Genomic DNA, 21,468 nt, shown 5'->3' with positions numbered 1-21,468 from the left:
CGTCTTAATACTCGCTCTACTAAATTTAATATTACTAATATGAAAATGCCGTCGGTATATGTGTAAATGGGATATGTTGCCTCTTCGAAATTTTCATAGAAATGAAAAAGCTGCTGAAGTGCCGGCTTATTGCTTTCAATATATGGCATACTATTAGTATTCAATACATTGCTTTCCTTAAGCAATATGGAGTCTCCACAGGCAGTAGGCATGGCCATACCGTTAGTATGCCATAAACTTTATCCTGTCGAGATGCCCCGTTACTATGGTTGTCAATAGTATCCACACTGCGATCCACCTTGGTTCGCTTTTAATGTGGATTATATTTCAGCAAATTTCTATGCACTCTTTTAAAAACGGCAAACCGATCGAATAATCTGAAAGAGAATGCGGGGTGTACGAGTGTGAATAAATAAATTGTTATTTGGATACACAAAAGTGATAAATTATTGACATATTGTTTAAGAAATATTTTGAAGTGCTTTGGAAATAATAGAAATTTGTGCTCTGAACGCAAGGCTCTTTTTTTTATATTTTCTGCAGTTGAAAGAAGGGTGAAAAGTAAGCGGGTACTTTTACGTATTGTACACCTTTTTAACATATTGATACCTGTGTATGTGTATGTATATATATAAAGACAAAAGAAGTTAAATGTATTGAATTTGTGCATTTTTAAACAAGGTTGTCAATACACATCTGTGTATATAAATAATCATATTTTAAATTGCAAAATAGTTGGTTAAAGTTGATCTGTGCTGATTCATTTGTTATAAAGAAATGCCGAGATTGATTGAATGGCATCAGCAATAGAGAAGAAATTGTTTCACACGGTTTCAACAGTTCAGCTGTTGTACTTTTTCATTTTGCGAATTGTATTTGAAGAATATTTTAAAAGAAAACTTTTTCAGTTTGTGTTTGATTCTATAATTATTTGTGCACTTTTTTTTTCAAATTACAATGCATAATGTGCATATGCATTTGTAGGTTTTGTGCGTGTACATATAAATGTAATATGTACAATAAAAGGCATAATGAATATCTGAGTCAATAAACCATATAAAATAAATAAGTTTCGTTAAAAATTATAAAATATATGTATACGTATTATTAAAAAGTTCAAAAATAACTTTATTTCTATATTTAACTTTCGTTGAAATTCATTTATTTATATAGTAAATAAAAATAAAAATGGTTGTAAACAACAAAAAATTAGTGTTTCCATATTTTGTAATCGAATAAAAATAAGTAAAACAAGTATGAAAGGACTAAGTTCAGGTGCCCGGAAAATACTTTAAGGTGTAAAACAAATCATATAAAGTAAAATCTGCCGGATGTTCGAAAATCCTGATATTGGTTATATAGGGGCAAGACCACGTTCGCTCAAATTTATCTATTTTCCCATTTTTATTAAAATAACTCACATATTGGCCGATATATGTATGCGGTACAAAGTTACCCGGAAGTTCGAAAGTCTCTATATTAAGTGTATAGGAGGCTAGGGGAAGTATTGATCCGATTCAACCTTTTTTTGACATACAGACATATCATAATAAAAAGGGAATTATCCCTTAATTTCAGTTAAATACGTATGACACCCACAATGATGATTTTCGATCAAAAGTCAACCTACCTTGAGGGGATTAAATATGCGGTATAAACCAATAAATACTTTTCAAGCCTCTAGGTACCGAATATTTAATCCCCGGCACCTAGTGGCTTGAAAAGTTTTTATTGGATTTCAATTTTTAGTCATAAGTTGCACACACTAAAGACATTATTTGCTTCTTGATTTGTGCACTGGAAACTTAATGAATGAAGTTAAAGTGCGCTTATTGTTATTGTGCGTGTAATAATAATGTAATGTAAAATATAAAATGCTTATTTTAAGCAAACATCTAAAATATTAATAAAAAATAAATATGTAGAAATATTGCAGTGAATTGTAAGTGTATAAAAGTGCATAATACGGAAAAAAAACTAACCATAAGTCGAGAAATTGCAAAATTAAATTTGCAAACATTTCAACTTTAAATGCAAATATCTCGAAAACTATAAGTTTGCGACGGCAATAATTATATATATTCTTAATCTGGAGCATCAGCACTATCCAACCATACCACTTTTAACCCTGAAATCGTGGGATGGTATACTAAAGCCGACCCTTTTACTCTTATAATTTTATCTTTTATGTACACCAACGCACATTTATTTTATAAGAAATTAACGGCCCAGTACGTTCTTCGCTACGTTTAAAGTGAAATAATAAAAGTTTTTTTTTCACATAGAATTCATTTATTCAAACAAAAAAATATTTAATTAATTGCTAGTATTTTAAAACTTAATTATAATTGTTTGAATTGAAATGACATATTAGTTGGAATCATAGAGATACGCGGTTTCAAACAACTTCTCCTTTTGATTTAGCAGTTTAGATAATTTCTTCAATCAAATTCGGCAGCAACTTTTTCACTGCAAACAGCAACAGGTTGTATATGAGTATAATAATTTTGGAGCATCAAAAGATGTCATTTGTAAAGTCGATCTGTATTGTTAAAAAAAGCTTCAACGTTTGAGATGTCTCAAAAAATAATGAATACAAGGGTCGGTTTTTAATGCTGGTAATCTTACTTAGCCATTAGCACAACTCATCCCGGGCGCTTCACCTTGAAAGTTAGCCGGATCACAATGTGTATAACTTCCGGCCATCATTCCAATGTATGCGTACATAACATATACATACTATAACCAATCTGACTGTTATAATTTAAAGCCAAAATAGCACAACGTATTCGTGAGCCGTACAAGATGCAGTGCAAGTACAGGGTCAAGATATTTATTTCGTGCCATTCGACCGATTTTGTGCAAACTTCACATTAACCACCTACTAAATAGTCCGAACAAAGCCTAAAGATTTGGTTTGGATAGGTGAGCCTGTTTTTAAGTTATAAAATTACAAATTCAGGCTTGATGTGGGTCACCCATACATAGATAATACTACTACTACCATCTATACATATGATTTCTATTAGTTAGATTTTATAATATAATCCATTAGTTAATGAGACATAGCATTTTTGTGAAGCAACTTGTGTTAGTTTACAAAAAAATTGATCATAAAAGTTTTTCGTGTGTTAATAAAGCATTGCTTTTTGGGAGAAATTGATCGTAATAAACTCCATCATTTCACACTGGAGTCCAATCGAGAGACATTGTAGAAGACTGCACATGATAAACCGGTCTTCAAGCACGGAAAGACGAAAAAGTCGACTGGCAAGGTTATGACATCAGTCTTTTGGGATGCACGTGGTTTAATATGCATAGACTGATTACTGAGCCAGTTATCCTTTTCACTTTGTATTCACTTGACGCCAAAAAAAAAACAATAACGCGCTATTTATAGGCGCATTCCCGCCGATACCGGCCCAAAATTAGCTATTATTTGTAGTAAAAAGTAAATAACAAAAAAATGTTTTTGTGGGATATTCATAAGAGATAGACATGTACCATCGGGGAGTTTTCTGTAGACATTTTCAATGGGTACAATACTTAGTACATTATTTTGATAAATCTCATAGGGTTCAGCCTGCGCTTCCAGTATAAGCGGAAAAAATTTAATTATTTACGACATCACATTAGAAAACTCAAAAATAATATTTCTCCACTATTTAATGTATGTTATTATACATAATTATAAACCTTCTTCTTCAATCACTCTATCCGCATCAAAATCCGTTGGGTAGTTTGAAAGATTTATGCATACAAAGGGACATAGGGACAGAAAAAAAGGGACTTTCTTTTATATTCTGTATTGATTCATAAATAACTTTTTTTCAATTCTTTTTGTTCACACAATATCAAAAGGGTTAAATTCTAACTAAAAATAATTGTTACTTTATCTACATGGTTTACCAAGGAACCAAAAGTATTAAAGAAAAATAATAGCCAATGTCAGTAACACAAAATTAGCCAACAACACAAAATTAGTTTTTGCGTAGAATTCCGGCTATTCGCGGCGATTTTTTGCCACGCTTCAAAAAAATAATCCTGGTCGGTCCAACACAGAGGCGTCTACAGTTCTTTCGCATCTACCCTCCATGGTTGGACCAATACCGAGGCGTCTTCAGTTATTTCGCGTAGAAAGATTTTTGGATCCTGTATTCACGGTGTAATCCTTCTTTATTATTTATTTTTATTCGTTTACAAAATATGGCAACACAAATTTTTTCTTTGCCTGCAACCATTTTCTTATTGTATGGGAATATAAATCCATTTGGATTTTTAACGATAGTTAAATATTGAATTAAAGCTGGTTTTGCAATATTTAATGTACTGTGTAAAAACCAAAAGTGTTAGTGGATATAAAAGTTAAAATATATGTGTAATATTCATTAAAAGTCAAAGAAACCCGGACTGAATTTTTAAACTTTGAATGCAAATATCTCAAAAACCATTTCAGATATACTACTAGTAAGACTTTGTTCATAATTTTTAAATACTTAATTTATTCTTCGAACCCAATTTTTTTGCTCACAAAGTAATCTCCTTGGCCCTGATTAAAACTCACGAAAATCAATGAAGGATGCTACGTTGCATTATCATGGTGGAAAAATCAAGAGCTGTCGCCCATAATTCCGGCCTATTTTTCCAAATAGCTCCGCACAAACGACGCATAACACAAATTCGAAGTGCACCACACCTCGATAATGGAAGAAAACTGTCAACAAAACATTAATTTTTGACCTGGTGCGACGCCGTTTTTCGAAAAAGTGATTTTGGAACCAGTCGCGCTTTCACATTTCTTAGGCTTAAACGACCTTTCAAACTATTTTTCACTGATCCTTCCGATATTCCAATAATTCCAGTAAGATCTCTGACTGTTAATCGGTGATTCCTGAGTACAAATTCCTTTATTTTATCAAAGTGTTGATCATCAGTTGATGTTAGATAGATAAATGTTTATTTATTTATTTAACGCCAATCGGCACTATACATCTAATAACAATTATAATTCTAAATAAGACAACAGGCTTAAACATATAAAATTAGGAATTAAACTCGTAGCCTAGTTCGTATGCTAGTATTTTAATAAAGCTTTTTTAACGATCTTTCTGAGGTTCTGTAGAGACCCGCTGAAGAAGTTGATGTCTCCGTGCAAAGAGTTTACCAATCTACAGATTCTTTCCTTTGGGCCATTGATTACATAGTTTTTGTTCGATCTGGAAGTTTTCAGAATCCTCATCTGTCTAAGGTTAAGCTCATTTGGTACGATTTCAAAGTCTGCAAGGATTTCTGGGGCATCAATTAATCCATTGAGAATTTTGAATAAGAAGATGAGGTCTGCTACCTGCCGTCGAGATTTCAGGTCATTTATTTTCAGGATTCTTCTGACGTCTTCAGTTGAATTGATATCGTTTCTGTGTCTGTTATGAAATAGCAGCGCTTTGCAGAACTTGTGCTGGATTCTCTCTACTCTGTTGATCATTGAGTCCGTGAATGGGGACCAAATCACTGTTCCATATTCTAGAATAGGTAGCACTATTGCTGAGAATAGGCAGGTTAACGAGCAATTGTTCTCAAATTCCCTACACATCCGATTAATCAACCCTAGTACTTTGTATGCCTGCGAAGTAATTTTATCGATGTGTTTCTTGAAATTTAGTCTTCTGTCAATAGTTATACCCAGGTCTCTGATGTCTTCAACTTCCGTTAGTCTTTGGTCGTTCAAGGTGTAGGTTAAAGGTACCTGCGTATGCGCACGGGTGAAGGACATTACTGCGCATTTTTTCTCATTCAAAACAAGTTTATTTATTTTACACCAGTTATACAGCTCATCTATATCGTTTTGTAAGATGTGAATATCAGAAACGGTGACAATTCTACGAAAAATTTTTAAATCGTCAGCGTATAATAAGTACTCAGACTGCAGTTTCCTCCCAATGTCATTCACAAATATGTTGAAGAGTATGGGTCCAAGGTGGGATCCCTGGGGAACACCAGATGTGACATCATACTCATCTGAAATGTGTCCATCGATTCTTACTTGCAACCTTCTTCTTGTTGGGTACGATCTGATCCAGCGTAGTGCATTGCAATTCACTCCATAATTTTTTAGCTTCACCATAAGAGTCTCATGGTCCACTTTGTCGAATGCCTTGCTAAAGTCCGTATATATTGAATGAACTGGAATACCACTGTCCATGGCCTTCAAGATGTAGTTGACATAGGTATATAAGTTTGTTGTAGTGGATCTGCCACCAACAAATCCGTGCTGCTTAGGAGAAATGATATTTCTGAATGATGATATCAACTGAGGCAAGACAATTTTCTCAAACAGTTTTGCTAATGCAGATTGGATACATACAGGTCTATAATTGGTAACGTCAGATCTTGGGCCGTTTTTGTGGATGGGACTGATGAACGACGATTTCCACGCCGATGGAAAGGTTCCGTGATAAAAAGACTTACTGAATATATGCGTGATAGGTTCACAGAGCCCGACAGCACAGTTGCGTAGAAATATATTAGGCAGACTATCAGGTCCTGCTCCTTTTTTTGGATCCAGAGCCAATAGCTGCTTAAAAACTTCATTGAAGTTAGCATCAAATTCATTTAGCTCCACATTTCCTACAATGTCAGCAGATTGATGATGACCAACTCCGCTGGGGCTCATTGTATAGGTGTCCTTGAAGTAAGATGCGAAGATATTACTAATCTCCGCACCCGAATGAGCGGTTAGGTCATTCCATGTCATGGTAGCTGGGACTCCCATGTCCGTACCCCTTTTGTTCTTGACAAACCTCCAGAATTCATTTTTGTCTGAAGAGACTAGATTTTCCACTTTATTAATGTATGACTTGTAGCATATTGCACTTAATTTCTTGCATTCGAGTCTCAGTTGGCTAAAACATCTGTAATTTGACTTATTCTTTTTCCTCCTATATCTGATATGTGCAGATTTCTTCAATTTAATTTTATTTATAAGTTCTTTAGAGAACCAGCAGGGAAATTTACTTGGTTTCTTCGAATATACAGGGACGAACTGAGAAATACCTTCTTGTACCTTATTATAAAACCAACTAACCTTATCATCCACTTCTTTTATTTTGTATAGCTCAATCCAGTTAGATCTTAAGAAGAAAGCATTAAGACTCACATAGTCGGCTTTCTTAAACGAATAAGAAGGAGGATAATTAGGTATTAGGCTAGGCTGAAAATACAAGGAGATCTCCAGAGGCGGGTGATATTTATCGACAGTCGTGAAAGCAAGAGTTTCGTTGATTGAGAGATCCAAATTACTGAAACATAAATCCAACAGTTTATTATTTTTATTTAAGATGTTATTGCATTGTTGACACTCAATAAGGGCCGTGGTATCGTACAGCAGCTTCTCGCAATCAAAGCGCGGTGTACTGCTATTCAAATTGTAGTCTCCCACTATCATGATCCTTGAATCCGGAAATTTTTCTCTCAAATGTATTAATATTTCAGTATGGGCATAGTATATCTCATAATTAGATTGTGGTGGTATATATACGCACCCAATGATGATACAAGTATTATTACCTTTGATCCTTACGAAGATCTGTTCTAGGTTATTGTTCCCAATGGATATAAGCTCAGCTTTAATTATTCGTTTAAAAGCGATCAGGACACCACCTCCTCTCTCGCATCCTGTCGAAGTATCCCTGTCCTTCCTTAGTGTGATATAGGAGCTGTCGATGAATTCGTTATTTTGAATAGATGAGTGAAGCCAGGACTCTGTGATACATATTACGTCGTACGAACTACTTGCTGATGAGGTTAGGAACTCGCTGAGTTTTGTCCTTAGACCGCGCGTATTCTGGTAGTATACTTGTAGCTGCTTTAGGTTTCCTTTCCTCGACGACTTGGCGAAAGTTTGTGTTAACAATTCTAGGCGTGCCATTCACGTATTTAATGGTTTTGTTTTTCACGCCACTGTCATTCAGTAATCTAAGTTTTTCCCTCAGTGATTGCAAATGTGACTGCTGAGCCGGAGTGAGATCAGACTTGAAAGAGACTCGTGTGTCAGGATCAGGTTTGGATCTTAGTATACATCTGGCACAAGTGACAGACTGTGTCTCAATCAGCAAAGGCCTAGACCGATCGGGTGTTGGACGCCCTATCCTGCGTAGCTTGAACGATTTCATATTGTCATGGAGCTCTTCAGGAATGACTGATGATAACCGTGCTCTATCTTCTTCTAGGCGTACTTTACCATCTACCGCCTCGGATTCGGTAATATTAAATGCGATGACATTGGCTTCCCGCTTCTTGCGCTCATTGATCTCCGTAATGACCTCCTCTGGAGGAAGTGAAGAGAATGAACTTAATTTGTCTTCTATTTCCGCAACTCTTTTTTCTAAATGTGAGCACTTTTTCGACATAGCCTCGTTTAGTTTATTTATCTCACTCCTTATATCTGAGAGGTTACCCTCAATAGACTGCTTAAATTTATCGAACTTTGACTCAATTTTGTTTGACAGTTTGATGAGTAAGTTTTCATATTTATCGAGGGACTCGTCGTCTGTGACGTCACTATCATTCTCAACTAACTCAGAATCTCGCTGGCCATCTGATATCCTTACACTAACCTCGCAAAGACACTTGCCGCACTTCCAAACTTATTTATTTTTTAATACTTTATTAGCTGTAGCCCTAAATTCTTCGCTGCTAAGTCCGGTACACCGAGCGTGATGCCAGTAGCTGCATTGAGCACATTGAATGCTGCTGGTACCTTCACGAATAACATTAAGACAAGCCCCGCAAGCAAATTTGCTGGTTGGCTTTTTAGGAGGCATAATCAGCGTACTTAATGTTCACTTCGATTACTTTCAATCACTTTCACCTCACTTAACAAATCGTTAAGCAATATCGTTAAAATTTGATATTTATGAAAATAAAACAACCAATAAATGATCAGCACAAAATTTAGCACTTGTTGTTTAGCCTAGTGTTGCCACCTGTTTGCAGATAATAACTATATAATGTTATGAGGTAATGCACCGCGACCTAAAGTCTATTGTGCCCTCTACGATATCACAAGTCCTGCCAGAGTCCCAGCAGCCTGAATAGCTCTAGGAGTTTGCCGGGCGCTACTGAGGTAATGTGATCCCTGCTGATATAGATGGAATCCAGGGCCTTAAGCCTTTTTCCACAGATTGCTGTGCAATCCAGAATTAGGTGTGCTGGTGTTTCCTGTCCCATGTCACAGAACCGGCAGTTAGCACAGGAGGCTATGCCCATGTTGGACAAGGGTTTCCTGAGCCTGCAGTGATCAGTTGATGTTGATGACAGTCCTTGACGTGGTTCCGAAAGACAAGCGTATACTAAACACTACTTTATTAAACGTAAATAAGTCGAAAATCATTTATTACGAATATTAAAACTGTTTTTTTTTAATAAGAAAAAGCATTGTTCAAAATAATATATGTAAAATATATACTATCTATATTTTTTTTAATAAAAATAAAAAAAAATCAAGTTATCCTTTAATCCGTCCACTGGTTTTTAATAGCCTGTTTATCCAACGCAAAGTTTCTTTGCTCCTTATATTGAATTGAAATAGCTGCCAATCTGTCCCCGAATCGCGGCTCTCGTTAACTAGCGAAATTCATGTATTTTTTTTGTTTTCGTGTCGTTGTACTCGCTATCTAAGAGCACTTTCGAAATTTGAAATTTTCTCATTCGGTAACGTTTTCTCGTTTGAACGAAAGAATCGAAATTTCACTCGTTAGCTATTTGAGAAACGATATAGTGCAAATTAAAAACAAAAATTAATATATCAGTTAAAAGTAATCGGAGGCAAAATGTGAGTTATTTTTCTTTTATTGAATAAATATGCGTAAAAAAATTTGATGAGTGATTTTATGCTACAGCATCAAGACTAGGCAAAAAATATTTTCCCTAATTGTGGGGAAGTCAAATTTGCAGCAAATAAGCTATGGGATGCATTGACGCTAAAACTTAACGCTGCCGGGCCACCGATGAAAAATGCCAAATTTTGGAGAAAAGTAAGATCAACAAATAATATTAATTAAATAAATAAAATAATATATGATTAAAATAATAATAAAATACAAAAATAGGTATAGGTAACAGAAAAGCAACTCCTCCAAGCTACGGGGAGAGATGTTGCAGTAGAAGGGTTGACATTAGTTAAATCTTTTGGAAATGTAGTGCCAGAAGAAGGTTTAAATGAGTTGGTAGAGATGATTATTAATAGCGAGGAAGAAGAAAGGAAGCCTATTGTCGAAAGCGAAAAGTTTTCTCTTTTGAAATCCAATTTACGCGCATATGAAGCAACGCAAGCCCAAAGAAAAATATTGAAAAACTAATTACTTTAAAGGAGAGATCGCTGCAAATAAAAGAAGAGGCACATAAAGCAGATATGCAAAAAAAAGCTGTGGAGTTGCAGATTAAAACTTATGAGCTTGATATTTTAAAGAGAAAAGTTCAGAAATAAACACCAAGTTCCTGTTTGTATATTTAATATATATTTTATTTTATTTTTATTGAATATACATATGTATATTTATTAAAGCAAAATATGAATTCAAATGTTGTTGGAACGTTTAGTTCAATTATTATCTAAATACAACATAATATGATCTCTAATTTGATGACCAATTTTAGTTAAATCAGTCTTATTTTCCGTATCTATTTCTGTATCATTGTTTTCATTCTCAAAATATCTGCAATATGTCGAATTTTTAAATTGTATTACTATACCGACTTCTTGTATCATTACTGAGAATTTTCCACCGGACTTTCAGTATACCTATGGTTCGTTCAGCAATACAGCGTGCTTGGCACGAGCCAAGCTCGGGGTTTCTAAATGGTGTCAAACACCATGGTTCCAAAGGATATCCATAATCTCCCGTTAATTGAGAAAGTACGTAAATATGTCTGCAAATATATTTTGTAGCTGTATAAGTGCATATATTACCCAAAAGCCAGACATTTCTCATATTGTTTTGATTATATGCTGAGGGTTAATTTTTTTTGCCTGCAATAAATAAATTTAGTAAATTTATACATATATAAACGTATAATAAATTTAAATATTTACGATCAATTCCGATTCAAAAACTTTTTCTTTTATTTTGTTTCGTATTTCATGTTATTCGAAAATGTGATTTAGAGCTACAGCAGGGAAGTTATTTCATAAAATTTCTATTCGTTTCGTATCAAGTGCGACGATCCGCACACTCGACACGTTATGAAATTTCACTCGATACGATAACTTGCTCGCTCACGACTGTCGCGATTCGGGCCCTGCTCTTAAGGTCAATCCACAAATTCTCGATCAGATTGTGATCAGGATATAAATTATAAATAAAGTATTTCACCCCTTTTTTCTCCTATGGGACCGAACAATTTTTAATGTTCTACGACAAAAGTTTTTCTCTTCTGTATGTGGACATTTCGTAAAAGATAAATTTTTCTAGCTTCGCGAAAGATTACCGCGAGCAATCAGGCTAATTTTTCTTGGACGACCACGAGTCTCTTTTATTTTTTCCTTTAGAGTTTTTAGTTACACAGTTTTCCCATCGCCCTAACAAATTTGCAATGAGTTTTTACGTTTTTCCTTTATCACGCAATTTTTTTATCACTCGACGCTCAGGTGCAGTCCCAGCTAAACGCATTCTTATTCTTTTGTGCATAAGCTTTTTTTTCTTAATCTGGAGAACCTCTTCCATCCATACATATCTATTTCAACCCCGAAATCCGTTCATTTTAAATCCCAGCCGTTTTATCCTTTATGTCAAAAAAAAACTTTTTTCTTATAAATTTTCTGCTTAAATTTTGTTGATTTTTTATGATTTACAATTTATTCGTAAATATTTTCATTATTAGAAACCTTAGAAAAATATAGTTTTATGCTATGTTCGGACGGACATACATTTGTGTGTTGTGGAATCTAAGTCTTTCGGACTGACAATGTATGTTTTCGATGAGTTTTCACTGACAACTCACAAATTTATTTGTTTGTTTACATTTTGAGCAATGGTAAGTTTTGGATGCCTTAATAATGGACCGCGAAGAGCACTAATTTTGTTTTGCCAAAATTAATTCAATGAGTAGGACCTCTCCCCTATCACTCTACAAATTTCTTTTTTTGTATTTTTGCTTTTCCATTTTTCAATATCAATAGGGGGATTCTCATGCTCTTGCAAGATTGCACGATGACACAAAATGCAAAAATCCTATACCGAAATATGCAAGGCCAAGAGACGACCCATTACAGAACTTAGTAATATATGACGGCACGAAAATAAACATGGGTTTTGATCTGACATATTTTACAGGCACTGCAAATAATTTTTTGCGTGTGTTTGTTGTGCCGTTGCACCAAGAGGAAAATTCTGCAATTTCTGCACCGTGAAAGGGTTTTGCAAGAGCAAGAGGATCCCCCTAATATGACAATATCAAGTGACAGCTGTATTTGTATATGGAATGTAAACAAATATCAAGTGACAATTTTGGGCCGGCAAAATATGTCTTCCAATAAAATCGATTAAACTAGAGCAGGCACCGATTATAGTAAGTGGAATGTAGGTTTTGAAGTAGTTTTCAGCGAAAACTGGTTTTCTATGTGTTTTCATTTGACAGATTTTACATGGACGAAAAAACAAGTTTTAGGGCGAAAACCAGTTTTTCCCACGAAAACATGTTTTCATTGTCGGTCCGAACATAGTACTATATCATAAAAACAAAACGGCTGATTTTGACATTCTGAATTGAAACACTTATGATAAAATGTTATTTTTGAGCTATCGACACAAGTGATCTCCTTTTTACACGGTTAACTGGGACAGTAAATTACTGGTTCAAAAAATCAGATTTTCACGAAATTTATTCATCCTTCGGTATCTTGATTTTGTTCTGGCGTAAATAATTCAAATTCAGATCATACTTTTGACATCTGGTACTTCCAATTCTTACCCCCTGTATCGCGCGACGATGAGATTGACGAGATTTCATAATATTCTGCGTTTTTTAAGATCCGAAAAAAGAAAACAAGACTGTTCCAATTCGTGATTTGTGGACGATGTTGAATTCCAATTTAGCTCAGATGTACAAACCAACCGCAAACTTGACAGAAAACACTTGAGAAAAAAATTTGGCGGCTCCAAAGTAGTGGTAGAAACATCTGCATGTACATATATGTAACTACTTTAATACTCTACCCGTTGCTTAATATATGTTATTGTGGAGTATTACCATTGTTGACTCGGTAAAAAAATAATAAACCTTACATCCCTATAGTTATGGCAGCAAATAGGACACAAAAATTATAAATTCTTATAATAAAGCTGTCGTTGACACAATGGACCAAATGGTCCGCAGGTACACAAGTCAATGACGAACGAGATGGCCAATGGTAATGTTGTTCAACATGCTAGACATTTCTTCGCTTGCTTCATATATTATTTATTATGAAAATAATAAAATGATTGCCAAAAAACCAACAGAACGTCGTCAATTTATGCGTAAACTAAGTGAAGAACTATCATTGCCGATGATTGAACAACGTATGGCGAAAATAAAAAAAAATAATAAATTAATTATAAACAAGTAAGGAAGGGCTAAGTTCGGGTGTCACCGAACATTTTATACTCTCGCCTTCATTATCCGTCATTTACATATTTTTCAAATACCGTATTTGTGTAAAGTTTTATTCCGCTATCATCATTGGTTCCTAATGTATATATTATACAGAAAAGGCATCAAATGGAATTCAAAATAGCGTTATATTGGAAGAAGGCGTGGTTGTAAACCGATTTCACCCATATTTCGTACATGTCATCAGGGTGTTAAGAAAATATTATATACCGAATTTCATTGAAATCGGTCCAGTAGTTCCTGAGCTATGGTTTTTGGTCCATAAGTGGGCGACACCACGCCCGTTTTCAATTTAAAAAAAAGCCTGGGTGCAGCTTTATTCTGCCATTTCTTCCGTAAAATTTAGTGTTTCTGACGTTTTTTGTTAGTCGGTTAACGCACTTTTAGTGATTTTCAACATAACCTTTGTATGGGAGGTGGGCGTGGTTATTATCCGATTTCTTCTATTTTTAAACTGTATATGGAAATGCCTGAAGGAAACGACTCTATAGAGTTTGGTTGACATAGCTATAGTAGTTTCCGAGATATGTACAAAAAACTTAGAAGGGGGCGGGGCCACGCCCACTTTTCCAAAAAAATTACTTCCAAATATGCCCCTCCTTAATGCGATCCTCTGTGCCAAATTTCACTTTAATATCTTTATTTATGGCTTAGTTATGACACTTTATAGGTTTTCGGTTTTCGCCATTTTGTGGGCGTGGCAGTGGGCCGATTTTGCCCATCTTCGAACTTAACCTTTTTATGGAGCCAAGAAATACGTGTACCAAGTTTCATCATGATATCTCAATTTTGACTCAAGTTACAGCTTGCACGGACGGATGGACAGAGGCACGGACGGACAGACAGACATCCGGATTTCAACTCTACTCGTCACCCTGATCACTTTGGTATATATAACCCTATATCTGACTCTTTAAGTTTTAGGACTTACAAACAACCGTTATGTGAACAAACCTAAAATACTCTCCTTAGCAACTTTGTTGCGAGAGTATAAAAATTTCAGATATAGGTCCAAATTGAGGAAATGATTCTGTGGTGCCGTCGCCATTTTGAAACTCGTGTTATTATAACATGTTCTAAAATGAATTTACCTATGAAATTTTTATTTTATTGCAGAAAAAGTATATACAGTAGTATCTCGATAGACCGGACACCCTTTAGTCCGGACACCTCTACTATTATCCGGACAGTTTTATATTTTTTACTCTCTAATCCGAACGCTACAAAAAATGCAGACTTTTTTTTCTTTTTTCGCTTTGGTATTATGATTTTTACTTTGCGTTGTGAGTTTTTGCTGCAGCAGTTCGAAGAATATCGGTACTTTAACGAAAAAATGTGCGTATATATGTACTACATACGTACTTAATGTATTGCCAATTATAGTGTATTTATTCCAAGAATGATATTATTCTCTACACGGCGGTGCACCGTTTGTTTATTCATAGTTCGTGAAGTCGCACAGTGACTGGACTTGCATACAATTTCTTTGTTATTAAAATGAGCGGCAGACAAATAAATAAAAGAGCTCATAAAACCCTTTCTATTCAGAAAAATCGTATTCGAATGTGAAATATTAGATCGCCTTGATAAAGGAAAATCAATTAGATACGTTGCAGAACAATTTCGAGTAACAAAATCTACTGTATTTGACATAAAAAAGAAACGTGATGCTATCAGAAAGTATGCGTCCAACTGTGTGCAGAAACCAGGTTAGTTAAAGTGGAACCAATTTTGGTTTTCAAATTTAATAACTTAGTGGTATTTCTCAGAAAAAAGGCAGATCTCATGGTCTAGGAAAACATCCGGATATGGAGAAGGCCTTAATGACTTGGTTTGTTCAACAGAGAAACCAGAATATTCCTATATCAATCGAAATGATTCAACACAAAGCAAAATATTTTTATAATCAAATAACTGGCAAAAATGATTTTGGGGCAAGTTTGGGGTGGATTTCAAATTTTAAAGCACGACATGGTATAAGGAAATTAAAAATTTGTGGTGAAAAAGTAAGCAGTGATGTTTCTGCAGTGGAACCATTCAGGCAAAAATTAAAATCTATTATAGAAGAAATGGACCTAGACCATGACCAGATTTATAATGCAGATGAATCGGCAGCCTTTTGGGAAGTTATTCCTGCAAATACATTGGCGCACTCGCAAGAAAAATCTGCATCTGGTCGAAAAATTTCAAAGGATCGCGTAACTTTATGCCTTGTTGCAATGCATCTGGCACACATAAGCTACTCCTTTTGGTAATAGGCAAATCAACTAATCCACGATCATTTAAAAATTGCAATGTGCCTGTAACTTATAAAGCAACTAAAAAAGGTTGGATGTCAACGTTCTTATTTACTGAATGGTACAGGAAATATTTTATACCGGATGTAAAAAAAATTTTGCAAGACAATAATAGACCATTAAAAGCTATTTTACTAATCGACAATGCTCCATGCCACCCAAGATCAGAAGATATTGACATATACACTAATTTTCGAATTGTCTTTCTTCCACCCAATTGGACAGCAATCATACAGCCTTTAGATCAAAATTTAATTCAAAATGTTAAAGTGTCTTACAGAAAAGAACTTTTGAATTATCTTCCAATTGATAATACAGATATTGGAATTGCATTAAAAAACTTTACGCTACGAAATTGCGTCACACTTTTAAACAATGCGTGGTTAGGTATATCACAACAGAATATTGTTCGCAGTTGGAACCAGTTGTTGTGTACTGACCGACAAGAATGGATGGAGGAAGATTTGATACTTCTGGCTCAACTTACAGCCGCTAATTCAGAAATGAATGAAATTCATACCATCATCGCTTCGATAAATCTGGACGCTCAAGTTGATACTCAAACCATAAATGACTGGGCCACTGGAAGAGATGAATTCGAATACGACTTTTCTGATCGGAAAATTGTGCAGTCTGTGTTAGAAAACGATAATATTGAGGAAAATGGTTCTGACTCTGACTATAGCATAGTTGAAGCGGAAAATAAAATCAGTAGTAGTGAAGCAAAAAGTATTTTTTCCAAAGCGATTCAGTGGGCAGAACAAATTGACGCTTCGGCTATGGACATTTTCCGATCTATCGAGATACTACTTTAATTAAAATGTAAAACACGTGCAAAAAAGTAAAGCCTTGTAAACCAAGTAACTAGTGGGCGTACAAAAACACCATGTAAAAAATCCGTAATAAAGCATGCAAAAAGGAGATCAAGTGTATATCGTCACCTGAAATGCAAAATAACGTAACATCACTTTTCGTAGGTTTACAGGAGAAGCAAAAAAACCGTATAACAACAAAACCATTTGAGATATTGAAACAAAATTTTCAAATCTGAACTAACATGAAACTATAAGTATATTTTAGAAAAAAATAAAGAAAAAATTAAGCAAATTTTATAGTAGGTGTCTTACGTTATTTTGAATTTTCATTTCTGAAACAAAATAACGTATGATCAATCTAAATTTGTATAAAAATTAAAAATTTGAATATTAATACTTTTTTTTAATTTTAAATAAAAACAGTTGCAAGTTTTTCATATTTCATTTTATTTTTATTATTAATACATATGTACATACATAAGTACTACAAAAAATTTAAATATTTCAAGCTAAAAAATGAGGATAATGTTTAATTATTATTTATTAAATAACTAATTATTCGAAAGGTATATTATCATAAAAGTAATAACAGTCTGCTGGAATTAAAGCTTCTAGGTCCAGCAGATGTTGCCATTTCTTCTTAATTATTGTTAAACTTTGCAAAAGAATAGGCTGCTGAATTCCTAAAAAAGCTCGGGTCTGATCACTTGGATCATGGAGTCGCTAAACAACTCTGGCGGCTCCTTCTCTACCCATATACCGAGGGAGTTGTGGGTGGGAAGAAGCCGTTGAAGAAAAGGGAGAGTGAACTTCTTCACGGATGGGTCAAAGGTGGAGGGGTCTACTGTCAGGAGCTCTCTATCAACTCCTGTTTCTCCAACTTCCTAAGTATTGCAGTGTCTTCCAGGCCGAGATTGGAGCCATTAAGGTAGCAGTAGATTTACTACTCCAGAGTGCAGCCTCCTTCAGAGGAGTGACCATCGACTCAGTAGAGCCTTGAACTCATTAACAATGAGAGATTCAGAGTTGATCGAAGACCTAACTTCGCTATCAATAGTATCGAGTGTATTTGTGATAAGAATGATATGAGTGCCAGACCACAGCGGAATCGTATGAAACATGAGCTAGCAAGGAGAAGCACCCTAGAACCGCTATCGGTAGAATGGGAGCGGTATCCTATTCTATTACTGCTGGGCCACAATTTTTACACACGCTGTCGAAAAAGTCTTTTGTCCCAAGATCGTTCGCATGAGATCTAGTGATCTCGTTGTCCTCAGTAAGGCAGCCTTTCCCTACTTTAGGGGCTTGTAACACGCCATTGTCCTATTGGCTTCCACGCAGTAAAGCTGGGAATCCTACCAGACGCCATCTGCAGAAGCTGTATTGAAGAAGATTAGGTGGAAACAACACTTCCTGTCTGCTGTCTTGCGTTAGGGAGGTCAAGACTTAGTCACTTGGGGGCGCATACCTTCAGGCATCCCTCCGAACTGGCGGGAAGCGTTTTGTTAATTTATAAGTTCGAACACAGGGGTTCTTCTTTTCTATGGCCTCACAAAGGACTACATATATGTATGTATATAGTAGTCCACTTTCGATCAACGATTAGCCTAAACTAACCAAAGCACATTGAACTTAATCACTAAAACTAAACATAAACAATAAATGAAGGCTAACTTCGATAAAAAAAAACAAACGCTCTGTTATATTTACATACATAAATGAGTGATGATACGTTTTTTTGAATTTTTAATATAGCTTGGGTATTTTTGATCGCAGAAGCTTAAAATTTGTGACACATATGTAATATGATGTGGTGAATCGCAACTAGTAAAGAACTCAATTTTGAGTTTTTTGATGATGCGTTATTTTGCATTTCAGGTGACGATATGTAAGTTGAGTCATGAAATTTGTTCCTTAACTGCTAGTACTATCACTTGCAATCCAAGTTTTTTACCCAAAAAACTAGCAGAAGGGCGCACAAGTTAAAACAGCTGCTAGCAGAAAGAACCTACTGTCATATGAGGAAAAGCTGTTAAAACACTCGGGTACAAGCGATATTTGATGCATTTGGTTTAATTTTTTTTGTTGTGATAGTTTTGAACTATAAAATAAATAATAGGTACATTAAATAGCAACCAAAGTCCAACAGTTTCAGCAGTGAGCTTTAGGTCATTGAGTGCTGGAAGAAGTAATCGTTCCTTAGACCCAATTCCTCTGCATTTTGCTTGAAATTGACTTTTGAAATGTTTCGATACATTGTTTTATTCATATTTGATATAATACATTTCATTCGGTTCACTTCGTTGCTCGCCATATACCAGGGGTGGGCATATTAGCCCTCAGTGGCATTTTGCCCGTTCGGGCACGAGTGCACATTTTGGGGGCTATATGAGGGGATCATCGCGGGCAAACATGAATAGGGAAGTGAGAGCAACGTATTTTACCACTCCATGTTTACAAATGAGAGCGCGCGCATATGTATGTATGTATATGGGAAGTTGCACTGTGGGTAATAACTGTAAAATTGCCTAACAATTTTAAGTTTCTTTGTAACTACTATAAATTAATAAAATGTAAGACAAATAACAAAAAGTATAATAAATACTTTATTTTAGTAATAATTTTTTTAATATGTCTTTATAACAGCATTTAATTTAGTTTATTTCACATACTAATTTCTATGTTTGGTTTAATCTCATTTGCTGTAGCTACACGCATAATTGTACCAAAATTTAAATCAGATAACCTACTTCTTATTTTATGTTTGTTTAATTTCATTTTTGAAAAAAAAAATTGTTCACAAGTGTATGTGCTTCGAAACATAGATATAATTTTCGAAGCAAAAAGTTTCAAACCAGGTTATTTCTTTAAGCTTCCTTATAAAAAGTAATTTCAGTAACAAATTCAGTTTATGAACTACTGTTTCTTCAAACACAAATGCCGCCCGCTTACCATAGAATTTCCAACGACTTGGGGTTTTCCCCATAGAAACGACTCAGCTGATTGCTCTCTCACAACGCAGGGTTGCCAGGCTCGACATACTGTAGTAATTATAAAAATTGTCTTCAATATATTTGAAATTTTCTTAAACTAACGCAAACTCAGAATCGAATGCTATTATTTATAAATATATAAACTAGTTTTACTAGTTTGATTTTAGTTTTGATATTTTATATTACGAAAAATTATAATTGAAAAGTTAGATGTGTGCAGAACAAAACGCTTGCCACTCGTAGCGGAGGGAGAAGCGAAATACGATGTTTCTGGCATTAGCGTTTGAATTCTATTTGTGTGCTTAAGCACTCTCAAACAATAATGCCATACCGCGCAAATATATTTTCAGTTGATGATTTCTTATATTTTTGAAAATATATGTTCCCTTTCTATAGCGCGTATTATTATTTTAAAACATTTCCAGAGGCAATTTAGATTTTAAAAATTTAACAGAACAATTATAGAAAAAACCTCAATTCTTTGAATATTTTGATAAAACAACCAAACTGAGAATATCACAAATATTAATATTTATTTATATATATATACAGTGGTGGTCATATACTTAGCACACATAACTCTACCTAAATGCAAACGATGTTTTCTTCGTAATGTTACAAAATTCAAAGGCGCCACTTTGTCTAGACATGATCAAGGCGCCAAGCTAAGATATCCCAAAGTTTCGTCGCTTTTTTTTTGCTACTGTCGTAAATAGAAGGATTATTTAACGATCAGTAGCTTTTGTGAGTGGACACATATTTAGCACACTTCCTAGACTGTCGAAGTTTTTTAAAGTTTTAAGAAATATTTATTTTCGAATACAAAAAATTTTGTTCGTGAGAGATTATTTAATATAAAAGCTGTGGTTTTGAATTAAATTTAAATTTAAATTTACTGATTAGATATGGCTAGAGGTTTGTGTTGCACGGAGGAAAAGCGGGCTGTAATTGTGAAGTTAAAAAGTGAAGGGCAGTCGGTAAACAACAACAAAACAATTAAACATTTTGACGAATTTGGGACAGTTAAATCCACGGTGCGAGCTCTTAGGCCTCGCAAAACCACCTCCAAAGAAGACAATCTAACTCGTTGGGTTTCAAAAAACGACCCATTCAAGAGCTCTAAATAAATTAAAACCGAAGGTTATGCTGTATACGGAATAGAGGTTTCATCTAAAACGATCAGACGTCGTTTGAATGAAGGTGGACTGCGTGGATGCATTTCACAGAAGAAACCGTTTGTTTCTAAGAAGAACTTGGAGTCACGCCTTTCATTCGCACGAGCCCACATCAACAAACCACTTTCGTTTTGGAAGAACGTTCTCTGGAGTGATGAATCTAAGTTTTGTAGATTTGGATCTGACGGTAAACGTTACGTCTGGCGCCCGAGTGACCAGCAGCACAATTCTAGGTATACACAAAAAACAGTGAAACATGGAGGAGGAAATATTATAGTGTAGGCGGCCTTTTCTTGGCACGGTGTTGGACCTATCGTTAGGATACCGTCAAAAATGGATCAATTTGTTTACAAGGACATGTTAACAGAACACATGATTCCATTTGTCGACGACCATATGCCACTAAGGTGGCACTTCATGCATGATAATGACCCCAAACATACTTCGCGTTTGGTGAAAAATTTCTTGGAGGAGCAATGCGTTCCTATTCTGCAGTGTCTAGCTCAGTCTCCTGATCTCAATCCAATTGAGCATTTGTGGA

The 21,468-nt window shown here is 35.0% G+C and overlaps 2 protein-coding genes across 2 annotated transcripts in view; both read left to right on the top strand.

Moving 5' to 3' along the window:
- Positions 1–306: 306 nt before the first annotated feature.
- The window catches only part of LOC120770207 (dnaJ homolog subfamily B member 3), a 43,304-nt gene continuing 22,142 nt past the window's right edge, over positions 307–21,468 (top strand). The window contains exon 1 of the mRNA XM_040097459.1: positions 307–569. The gene's annotated coding sequence lies outside the window, so the exon portion shown is untranslated. The remainder of the gene's footprint in view (positions 570–21,468) is intronic.
- LOC120770208 (jerky protein homolog-like) lies at positions 15,285–16,598 on the top strand. Its single transcript, XM_040097461.1, has 2 exons — positions 15,285–15,356; positions 15,417–16,598. Exons 1-2 carry the CDS (start codon positions 15,315–15,317, stop codon positions 15,900–15,902), a joined length of 528 nt encoding a protein of 175 aa, XP_039953395.1. The 5' UTR covers positions 15,285–15,314; the 3' UTR covers positions 15,903–16,598.

The sequence above is a fragment of the Bactrocera tryoni genome, chromosome 3, assembly GCF_016617805.1.
Source record: "Bactrocera tryoni isolate S06 chromosome 3, CSIRO_BtryS06_freeze2, whole genome shotgun sequence".
Classification (NCBI taxonomy): Eukaryota; Metazoa; Arthropoda; class Insecta; order Diptera; family Tephritidae; genus Bactrocera; species Bactrocera tryoni.
This window is presented reverse-complemented; position numbering and strand designations above follow the sequence as displayed.

Excerpts from the sequence above, each read along its gene's own strand:
- LOC120770208 (XM_040097461.1), top strand. The coding sequence starts at position 15,315 with ATGCTATCAGAAAGTATGCGTCCAACTGTGTGCAGAAACCAG. Across the intron at positions 15,357-15,416 it reads CAACTGTGTGCAGAAACCAG|AAAAAAGGCAGATCTCATGG; the intron begins GTTAGTTAAAGT and ends GGTATTTCTCAG.